We start from the raw sequence: 12,130 nt of genomic DNA, 5'->3' as shown, positions 1-12,130 counted from the left end.
ACTAGTTCTTATTTTCTTTTTTACGTGGTGATAATTCAATGATTTTTGTGTGAATATCATCAATATACACATTGAATAAAGTTGTAAGGAATGATTGAGTAAGTAAGTCATCTTACCAATAGTAGCCTAATATAACAGTGGATTGACCAAATGATAGCAATATGTGTGCAGTGTATGACTCTCAAAGTTATAGTAATATTGCATTCAAGACAAAAGTTTTTGGTATTTAAAAACTTCCGGGATCTCTTATCATTAGTATTAAAACTTAACCGATGTGCTTATATAATTTATAATTTATGGTTTAGTTTAAACTTATACGCTATAAACAATAAAAATAGAAATTTATGCAACAAAAAGCATTTTATATTTAAATGTTTTTATATATAACCTAAAATCTTGATAAACAATTTATATAAACAATAATTCTACTTTTTGACGAAATCTGTCCGGCGCTTGTCGGTCATGGATGGAAATGACTGAATTACTGAATATAGAAACTAACCATGAACTCTTATGGAACTTGGTTAGAAGTTATTTGTATGTTACTCTGGAGTAAGAGTGTCTATACAGAACATGCGTCAGGTGACATCGCAACAACCTCGCCATCAACCAATTATTGAACAGTACTGCAGGACAAAGACAAATGATAGGCCGGCTATATTTTTGTTTTGAGTATTTTCTGTATTAATTTTATGGAATTATATATTATTTCTATATGAATGATATATATTATGAAGGTGTTTCCTTATACCATTGTCGCTCCTCTGCTTAATGTAATGAATTGGATTATTTTCAGGTTCCAGGGTGAAAAGGTGATGGGTCATCGATTTGCTCTCGCGAATATCAAGTCGATGAACATAACTCCGGAATTCGACCGTTTGTTCATAGATTACGTAAAAAATAAAGCTTTCTTGATGAGAGTGACAACTCCAGAAGAACAACCATCAACAAAGCAATTTTGCGAGTTGTATTATCAAGGAAGGAATATCAAGGAAATCATCAATGAAATGTTGAGAGATGCGTATTCAAAGGCGACACTTCCTGCAAGGTAACCATGCTACTATCTATGCCTCATCCATTGCTGTATATTGGTTCTCAGTTTCTAAATCATATTCTTCAATAAGCTACAATTTTTGAAAAAATTGTTCTTTTACTTGGAACTGATTTGATATAAAGTCAATTTTTTTGGTTTCTAGAGCAAGACTTTTTCTCTGGGTCCCTTTTGAAACCTGTCCAAGATCTTTCACCTTTCAATTTGAGGGTAATCTAAATGGTTTTAAAAAACTTACACTAATATTGTGCTTTAGTCATCATTTGCAGTCCAACTCAATAATATGGTTGGTGATGATGTGGATCTCAGTTAAAATTATATGCGACTTTCAATTAAAGTTAATATTAAATTTTTCAAATTATTTGCTCTAATAATAATAATAATAATAATTATTATTATTATTATTATTTCTAATATCAGAGGTACCGAGCTTTGCTCGAAAGTACAAAGGCTTAGGCTAGGCGCACACCAGTTAGTCAAGACATGAACAGACACGTTTAGTCACAATACATTGTTGCTTATAACGCAACTCAAACTAACGCAACTCACATTAGTCATTGCGTTTAGACATGTCTAAACGTGTCTTTTCTCCACGTCTAATCGAATAGAGCGTGCACCATTCAGTCATCATTAGACAATCGGTAGTTGTGGTTAGTGTAAATTCAGTGTTCATGATGGCCGATGATGAAAAATGTGTGTTGCTCGTTCAATCAAAAGAACTGATTTACAATCCAAGACTGAAGGAGCGCCATAATAGGAATATGGTCGAAAGTATTGGTGTATAATAATTCAATAATAATAAGCTTCTCATAAAATGTGTGTCCTTTTCACAATCTATTTTGTAAAAGTTTCAGCAGATAGTTGAATGATTCCAATGTTTATCGTGTGTAATCTTGAAACTTTTCTTCATCACTTTTCAGCTCTAGAATAAATTCTCCAATATGTTTTCTTCTTCCGGTTTCCTATTATATGGATGGATCGAGTATTTTCCATTTGCTCTTTCTTGCAAGCAAATGCACTCCCAAGTCATAAGCGCATCGGCAACAATTTGATGGTTCGACATGACTAATATGACTGATTGGTGTGTGTTGCTTCAATATGCCTGAAGTTGCCTGGTCTTGCCTTGTCTTAAGTTGTTATGTCTTGAACTGGTGTGCGCCTAGCCTTAGGGATGAAAAATTGGAAGTAAATGTCCAGACCAAGTGAGGAGAAATTACGCTTCCAATGTGGGACCATCCTAAGGGTGGCCAATAACGACAGGACAAGTGTGCTGAACATCTGTGAAAAAAACATGCTCGTAATATATGTTGTGTAATCAGCGAAAGGCTTCGAACAAAATTTTTTGAAGTCGGGTTTTTGTATTTTTGATTTTTTGTTGTTTAGTTTTTCTTTGCTGTTCTATTTAAGGTTGAATTATTTTCGTATCATTATAATTGGTAATTTTCAGTGGTTTAATTATTATTGATTGTTAATTCTATGTTAGAAGTAAAACGGCTGTTTTTCGTTCGAAGCCATTCATGTGAATGTCTTTTTTGTTGGAAGTCATGATGGAGAGCGTACTCGAGCTTTGATATTCAACAAATGAAATACCGCACGCAAACTCAAATTCTGAAATTTCTTACTTGGTTCATCATAGTTGATCACGATTTTTCATTCAACTTTCCAACAATAAACTGTGATGAAACCAATTTCAATCTACTAAGTAGAAAATCATATTGTTTGAAAATCTTATTGTTTTTTCCTCATACATGAGACAATATTATTTTTCAGTGTATGGTTTCCATGACTCGGGCTTCCCAATCCATTGTTTTTTCAAGAGTACCATTATATTATTAAGTATCTAGAAATAAGTATAATATCTAGAAACAGGAAATATAATAATATTGATAAAATAATATATTATATATATATAATTATATATATATATTAAAAATATAATAATATTTTGTTGAGAAATAAGACTGATCTCACCATAATGTAGGTGTCCAATTTCACTCTTGGAAAGTTATAGGATACTATATAACTGAATTGAATTTTTTGTATTTCTAGCAAAAATTTATACGAAGATTAAACATTTGATCATTGCTTGACATAATTCTTGATCTTCAGATTGACAGATCTTGATGTATTCAATATGTACATAGACAATGTGATTTTATAATAGATGAGTATGGCAATGTGTGAAAATTGCTGCTTTTAACATTTTTCCCCCATAATCGACATTGGAGACTAGAACTTATTTCATTGATTTCAGGGGCACGACAGTTCGAGTTTTTGTGTCGCACGTTGAGACAGTGACAAAGATCTTCGTCCAACTTTTGGATGAGCAGGACACATTGACAAATTTGATGTCAAAAATTGCTGAACACTGCAATGACCGTTCGCTGACTTTTTACAAGCCCAGTCAACTGAAACCTGGAATGCCTGTTTGTGCCTATTATTGTGACGATCAATGGTACCGCGCAAAGATTCTGTCAGTCGACCAGAACGAAGCAAAAGTCTTGTTCGTCGACTATGGAAACATTGATTCGGTAAAGTAAAAGAATTTCAAATATTCAAAATGTTTTTCGTTGTTAGCTATGTGTAACAGACTATTTTATTTATTTAGTTTACATTCCATAATAAACAAATCATTTACATGATTAGAAAAGGATCAACAGGCCTAGCACAAACACTGTTCCCTTTCTGAATTTTAATAGAAGTATGTCCAAAAAGTAGGTTATGTTGCTTCACTTCAACAATTCGGATCAAATTTCGAGTCCAGAAATATACAATCAAAATTTAAGATTTGAACGGATTAAGAACCGAAAATGATAAAAATCGCACTCAACAATAACTCCAAACTTGAAAACATTGAATTATTTGAAAATTTTGAAACTAAAAATAAAAAATCTGGTGTGGCGCACTCACACAACTTTCCTTGCCGTTATGAAAATTTATCACCTGACGCTAGTGTTCCCGCACATCTCAAGTCTACTATTCAAAGATCCAAGACAGCTGGTGACAGGACAATAAGACTGGAGACACACGAAGTTTGCTATCTCTTCATAGTGAATGATTTAATTCGAGCTTATTTTCAATTTTAGGTGAAAATGTTACTGTACATTAATTGAAGAGATTTTCATGATCAATCTTTTCCACTTGGAATTTTTGTTTAAATTGTATCTAAAGCCTGATAATAAGAATCTAAAATCAAACTTTGCATAGATGGGGCGGAGCTCCTGAAATTTTTACAGATATGGACTTGTGGCAGTTGATAGAGCTTATCAATGACTATTTTAGGTATAAATTTGATCAAAATCGTTGGAGCCGTTTTCGAGAAAATCGCGGAAAACCCTGTTTTGACAACATTTTCACAATTTTATCCGCCATCTTGAATTGCATCAGATCGAAATTGTTCGTGTCGGATCCTTATATTGTAAGGACCTTGAGTTCCAAATTTCAAGTCATTCCGTTAATTGGGAGATGAGATATCGTGTACACAGACGCACATACACTCATACACACACACACACACACACACACACACACACACACACACACACACACACACACATACAAACCAATACCCAAAAACCACTTTTTTGGACTCAGGGGACCTTGAAACGTATAGAAATTTAGTAATTGTGATACCTTAATTTTTTTCGGAAAGCAATACTTTCCTTACCTATGGTAATAGGGCAAGGAAAGTAAAAAATCAGTAGTTGAAACACTACTTTCAATAAGAAGCTGGTTTTGATTGCCCAGCAACTAACAGCCGAACCAATCAGATTACTTTGCGAAAGCATATTTGGCTATACAAAACTGTTAAAATAGTATATAAATAGTGCCTTATGGCTTTTAATACACTTATTGACTAAGTAAGAAGATATTACATGAACAGTAAGATAACAATACAGTATATAGAATAAATAATGAATGGCTTTTCTCCAACAATATTGCAGAGTGTGTGCCGTTTGCACAGTTTCAATTTAAACATAATTTCATTTTAAACTGGAATAAATCCATATCAAGTCTTGTTATTTATAAATTTGGTTTATTTCTAGTTTAACCACCAGCTGATTAAATTCAGCTTTGACTGTGCAAACGCGCCTAAACGAGCGAATATATCAAAAAATGTTCAATATCTCCATACTATAGTGAAGTCCACGTTATAGTGGCAGTATTTGATTGACAATACGGTTGCTATCCTTGTCTATAATGCAACACAGCTGATAGCGCTATCTCTCTTTAGCTTTTGCAATGTTGTCAATATGCCAGAAATATTTCATTTTTTCTTTTGACAGTGACTGCACAGATGTAGACAAAAAATCCTCAGCCGCCATTTTTTTTCTTTATTCTGCCGAAATACTTCAGTACACAAGTCGTATAATCGATTTAAAAATGTATATTTGAATAAATGTAATTTTTTAGATATTACCGTTGAACACAAATTATACCTGAAATGACAATTTAAAAGTTGATAGCTTTGACCATCCTAGACTTCGTCCATGCTTCAGTTAGCCTACCGGGTTAGGTTATTGGTATCGGTATGAATAATTTAGAAAGGTTATTTCAGAATTATCTTCATTGAAATTATCAAATTATATAAATTGTATTTATATTTTATTGCCATTATTTTAAAAGAAATTTAAATAGAATGCCCACAGTATAACTTTATTTCTGTTGATTTGAAGCTAAGATTGATGTACCACAAATTTTTGAATTAGTCGCCAAGATTTCAGGTTTGTATGAGAAGAAAAATCTTATCTCGGTTATGAAAGCAAAGTTTTGAATCAAATTATGAAAAAGACTATTTTATTGATGAATGTAATTTATTTGCCATGAAATTGATTATTTAATCAAAGAAAATGAAAACTAATATTAGATCAAATGTAATGGGATGAATTGAGTAACAGCTGTGTGTGTAAACTCAGTGTCAAAATGGAGTCAAATATAGAGACACATAGATAGTCCAGGCGCTGGCTTACATTGAGCATACATGAGAGAGGCAGAGAATTTGACTTCGGTTTATTGCTAGGGGGTCTTTAGTGTATATGAAACTGGATGTTGTCACGTCCCAGGTTGGTCGACAGATTGGTGGGAGGGGGGTAAGTTGTAAAAAACGCGCGCTTATAAAATCGTCTGTCCTGCAGTTACTATTCATAGTACAGCTTTGAATTTTTTCTCAATATTATGTACACATAACTGGCTTTCAATGTGGTACTTTACATTTTTGCGATAAACCGCATAGGTTTTCCGTAAAAAATAAAATATCTTGAAAGAAATAATTTGAATGATTATTTAAATTTTCATTTCATTTTGATTTGACACATATCTATTGGATATAATTATCTGTTATCTATATTGGATATAATTTCTCGAAAGTTCACGACAAGATTCATGAAAGATTAACATTTTCATACTAAACATAATTATCATGATAATGAATCAAAAATCAAAATCAACTTATTGCCATTTTTTTACAAACAAGTGAAACAAAAACATTCTTATAATGTTATAACTAATTATAATCCAAACTAATTTAAAAACATATTCAACTAATGTTTTCTTTTATTTTAATATTGAAATAATGGGCTCTCCCAGAAAAGCTAATGCTTGAGCTCTGGAAGAGAGTTCAAAAATGTTAAAGGTAATTAGGATGGATGTCTTAGACAATTTAATTAGTACCAGAAGAAACAATATGCAATATAAACACTAGAATATAAATGTATGTACAATATAACAATGTAAGCACTAGAACAAAAAGTCAATTAATTTTCTGAAATCTCAAGTCCGAAGTAAACTTTCCTACATACCCACTCTCTTATTTCATAAATTAAACACTTGGTAATTCTATTTAAAATAAATTTTTAAGGTAGACAATTGTTTATTCTATGGCAATAGAAGGACAATTAGTGTTTGCAAGATGTAAGTCTAGTGAATATGTTATTGTAGGTATTGAAAGCATTTGGACGTATTAGATATGGTGTATTACGAGTAGTGAATTGTCTTTGTTTTTATTAATGTACATAATTGTGCTAGTTACGTATGTTTGTCTCAATGTTGGTAAATCAATTTCTTTAAATAGTAGTCTACTAGGGTACATTCTCGGTCTTCCCAGAGCTGCTCTGATAATATGTTTCTGTAGAACAAAAAGTTTATTGAAGTGAGTATCCTGAGCTGCCCCACATGCCTCAATGCTATATTGAAATAAAGAGTGTGCATAAGCAAAATAAATGTTTCTAATAATACTTGGATGTTTAATTTTATTGATTTTGTAGAAAATTAAAGTCAGATATTTTAATTTTGAGCAAAGGTGAAGTATATGTGCATTCCATTTCAAGTTTTGATCTATAGGCCTAATTATACCTAAGTATTTAATTTTTTCAACTTTTTCTATAACTTTGCAAGAGCAGTCCACAGAGACTTCATTATGGTTATGCATTTTTAGCTGTAATCTATTGGCAGGTTTCCGCTATTATTTGGTGAGAATGCAATAAATTTTGTTTTGTCTACATTCAAAGTGAGAATGTGAGTTTGTAACCAGTAGTTCGTGATTGACAGCCTTCTATTTGCATTATCATAAGCTTCGTTCCATGATTCCCCTGTGAAAATTAATGCTGTATCATCTGCAAATGATACTATATTGCAATTTGGTATATTTAGCTCACATTCACATAAATCAAGAATAATAGAGGTGAAAGTACCGTTCCTTGTGAAAGACCAAATTCTGAGGTGTGTCTACTGTCAGTTTTTTGTTAAGGGCGAGGATCTGCTTCCTGTTCGCGAGGTATGAAGCAAAAAGTTTTTTTGCTGCACCTCGTAACACCACAATTTTCTAATTTTTTTAACAATATTATGTGTGGTATGGTATCGAATGCTTTTGCAAGATCCAAAAACAAATGATATTGTTTTTTTATTATCATTGAAATTACTGCTTATAATTCCGGTTAAGTGAAGAATTGCATTTTATGTTGATTTTCCCGCCTGAATGAATGATGAAATCCATTTCCACCATAAAGAACTAAGAAATTCCACAAACTTTTTTTGGAAATTAACTGACCATTATATCAAGTAAGCGTGGCCAGTGTGTAATTAATAATTTAGCCTGCAGCGCATCACAATAAATTCAATACATTAACACATAAATATTACCATTATTCTATCTTAATATATTTCTTGAAACCCAAGTCACGTTTATTTCAAACAGTCATTTCTTAGTTTCCTTGCCATCATTCCTTTGACCATCATTTGTATATTATGATGAGAATTATCAATTATTGAGGCTTGAGAGTTGAAAAATCGTGTTCAGCGACCAAAAATACATAAGATAGCGTTCCTGAAATACATAATTTGAATGCATAGACTAGTAGGAGCGATGCGATAGACAGGCCACTACGCGCATTAATCATGGGGGAGGACCGCGCCGCAGCGTAACAGTGCTACTTATCCCCCTCCCACCGCCGCATCTATGATCGTAACCCCCAAACTATCATTGGATTCAGGAAGAAACGGCCTAAGTATAACGTTTATTGGAAACCTTTTCCTCTAAGTCGGCTAACGACTTAAATATTCGAGAAATAACAAAAAGTCCATAATAAAAAAATAGATTTTTCAAGATATTTTTTTTTTTTACGGAAAACCTATGCGGTTTATCGCAAAAATGTAAAGGACCACATTGAAAGCCAGTTATGTGTACATAATATTGAGAAAAAATTCAAAGCTGTTCTATGAATAGTAACTGCAGGACAGGCGATTTCATAAGCGCGCGGTTTTTACAACTTACCCCCCTCCCGCCAATCTGTCGACCACCCTGGGACGTGACGACATCCAGTTTCATATACACTAAAGACCCCCTAACAATAATCCGAAGTCAAATTCTCTGCCTCTCTCATGTTTGCTCAATGTAAGCCAGCGCCTGGACTAAGAGATTTGGTAACCCTGTTCTTCCATCTTTCTTCACTGCTATTATAACGTGGACCTCACTATACCATAATTGAAGAATGATTTAAGAATCATGAATAGCTTCAGCAATATGAAAACTGTTGCAGAGTGGGATTGCGAATATCTGATGTAATTTAACTAATGGCTTTTTGCATAGTTGACAAGTCATAGAAAACACTAATAAACGCTCCATCAATATTATTAGCTTAAACTGTCTTCCCAGTATAGTGAGATTCACGTTATGAAGTCAGTGGAAAGGATAGTACAGCAGTGTTGCCGTTTCTCAGCTATGAATGCCTTTAATGTGAATCGATGCAATCAGGTGGAGATCAGTAAGCTGCGCTACATCAGCCCGGACCTTGTGGGCGAGGTGGATGCGCAGGCAATCGAGTGCTGTCTGGCCGGCTACGAGACAAGCGAGCCCGACGAAGCACTTGACGTGGCCCTCTACAACCTCATCACAGAGAAGGCCATGTCCATGAAAGTCTACGGCATTCTCATTGACGATGTGCTCGCTGTCGAGTTTTTCGACGACAACAACGCCAAAATATCTTCCTTTTTGCAGTCGACTCGGCTTGCTGGCTTTTCTCAACCGGAGGCAGTCTCCGTCACCGCTGTGCCTCAACCAGCAGCTGTGCATGCCTCAGCTGATGGTTAGTAACCCATTGCAACCAGCTGTCAAACACATATCAAACACGGTTTGGCCACCGCCCCATTAACATACCAAATATTTGAATTTTATAATGGAGCTTATATGGGATTTTAAGTACAAATCTATCTCTCTTACTTATTAATGAATATTTTCGCAATTACCAACTCTGATATAATTTATTTCAATTTTTTTTCAAAACTCCCAATATAGTTTTGCAACTTGTAACATTAAATGGTGGATAAATGCGATTAAAAATGAAAGGTTGGTAATGTAACCTGACTGAAAGCTGAATCTCATAAAACTTACCAATAAACTTTTGGAATATATGTCATGATATTGTAATATATTCTGCTCCATTGACAAAAATGATCAAATTCTCACATCTATTTGTAGAAATATGATGAGATTCTCATGACAATTGAATATGTCATGATATTGTTATATATTCCGCTCCATTGAAAAAATAATCATGTTCTGATATATATTTGTATAAATATGATGAAATTCTCATGACAATGGATTACATAATATTTAAATAGTTTATTTTATTAGTTGACAGCCAATAAGTCTGATGAAATTATCATAAATACAACATTGAATATAAAATGTGGAAAGGCCTATTGTTCTTGCTTTAGTACAACAAGATGAATTCAATGAACATGTAAACAATTAACTCATACAGTATCCATTATTATTAATATTTAGTGATATTTCAAATCTTAACCATTGCTCGTGGTATTGCAATTGATACTCAGGTATCAACGCCTATTGACCATCTTATGGGTATCCACAACTAAGGAGAATCAATCAGTGAAGTCGAGACGTCTTTAATCAGCACTTAATCACGTTATATTCAAATTGATCCATAAAATATATTTTAAAATTCGATTATTGAAAGTTATTGAATAAGGAAATGCAATAAAATTGAAATTTATCTTTCTGCATATCTATCTAGATCAGTGTTTCCCAATAAGTGGTCCGCGTAAGCTCTGGAAGTGAAAGGACCAATGCAATAAGATTTTAAAGTTTGTTTGGAATCTTAATGGCGGATTTGTACCACGTGATCGAGTTAGCCAATCAAAAACGTGGCAGTCAATGGCTTAACTGTGTTTATATAGTAACTGTAGTGTCAGTTACCTCGGACGCAGGTGTGCAGTAGTTTGTATGCTCTTGCAGGTCAACTGTTACAGAACACTTTTGTCAGTCGAAAATGTCTGATAAAACGTTACATTATAGGCTGGCTCAAAGCATCCTAATTATTGCGCCAATACATTTGAATCGAAACTATTTTTATATCTGTTATTGGATATGTTTTGTTCTGTTTTCTTATAAGTGTTGTTTCCTTATATACGAAGGATAAACTATGTTAATGGAAAGATATGGTCCATGCAGACATAGCCTAATGAGGAATGTACTTGACTTTTTTGTTTCCATGCAGTATATCTTTCTTATAAGAATATTATACAATGAATTAATTCGTATGTGGTGTGGAGGAGATAGTGATTCAGTGAGGTATGTTTTAATTTTTCAGAATGGAAGGAAAATGTAGAAGAATCTCTCTATGAGGAACCTGCTCCTTTTCGAACTTCAAAAGGCCGTATTGGAAGTGGAAGGTAAGAATCTAATTACTGTTGAATATTGGTGAAATCAATTTAATTTCTTCTTTTCAGTATACTTACTGTAATAATATCGATGTGAATGAATTGATCCTAGTTTCGGACAGAGTGATATTTACTGTATTAGACAATATATTTGCCGAGCCAGCGTCGCAAATTCAGTCTGCTATCGTTGTACTGGTTTAGGGTTTGATTATCATTCTTGCACAAGTCATTGGGCAACATAAATAATTTACCCGAAATAATGCCAATAAATTATTGTTCCGTAATTGAATTATTGTTCCGTAATTAAATTATTGCATCCTAATAGTATTTCATCCTTCTTATAATTATCATTCAGTGTTTTTGTAATCGATTGTTGAGACAATTTGATAAGTGATTACATTATACCATAAACAGAACACAGACAAATCTTGAGAGACGGCTTACATCGGACTAGTGTATTTAAGAGAGGAGTGAAGTGTGATGGGATGCTTATAACTCAATATCGGGGTACCGAGCTTCGCTCGTTATTTATTCATTGATAAACAAAACACAATTCTTTAAAATGATTGGGGAAGGACTAATATGCAAAGCCCAAAACTGTTCCTTACCCGAATTTTGATTTATACACTATAATTAGTCCAAAAAGTAGGTTATGATCCATACACTTGAATTCAGGTCAAATTTCCAGTCCAAATATTTGAAAACAGAAAAGTTCCAATTTAAATTGTTTACAAACCAAATTGAATAACAAAATAACACTCACTAATCACTTGAAACTGTAAAATAATGATTAACTTTGAAAATTCTGATATGCTTTAATTTAGAATGATATACCATGTTATGTTCAGCTATTTTACCTTTCAAACCCTTGAGGTTTCTTTATCTTTCAGGTCGTGTTTA

The 12,130-nt window shown here is 33.3% G+C and overlaps 1 protein-coding gene across 1 annotated transcript in view; it reads left to right on the top strand.

The window, feature by feature from the left end:
• Positions 1–12,130, top strand: part of LOC111062421 — a gene marked incomplete in the record, with an annotated part of 59,637 nt that overhangs the window by 9,748 nt on the left and 37,759 nt on the right. Inside the window, 4 exon segments of the mRNA XM_039429460.1 lie at positions 797–1,048; positions 3,306–3,582; positions 9,300–9,630; positions 11,161–11,242. Of these exon segments, the coding sequence (XP_039285394.1) occupies positions 797–1,048; positions 3,306–3,582; positions 9,300–9,630; positions 11,161–11,242 (942 nt within the window).

Source organism: Nilaparvata lugens, chromosome 5 (genome assembly GCF_014356525.2).
Source record: "Nilaparvata lugens isolate BPH chromosome 5, ASM1435652v1, whole genome shotgun sequence".
Taxonomy (NCBI): Eukaryota; Metazoa; Arthropoda; class Insecta; order Hemiptera; family Delphacidae; genus Nilaparvata; species Nilaparvata lugens.
The sequence above is the reverse complement of the archived record's forward strand: the minus strand, read 5'-3'. Positions and strand labels throughout refer to the sequence as shown.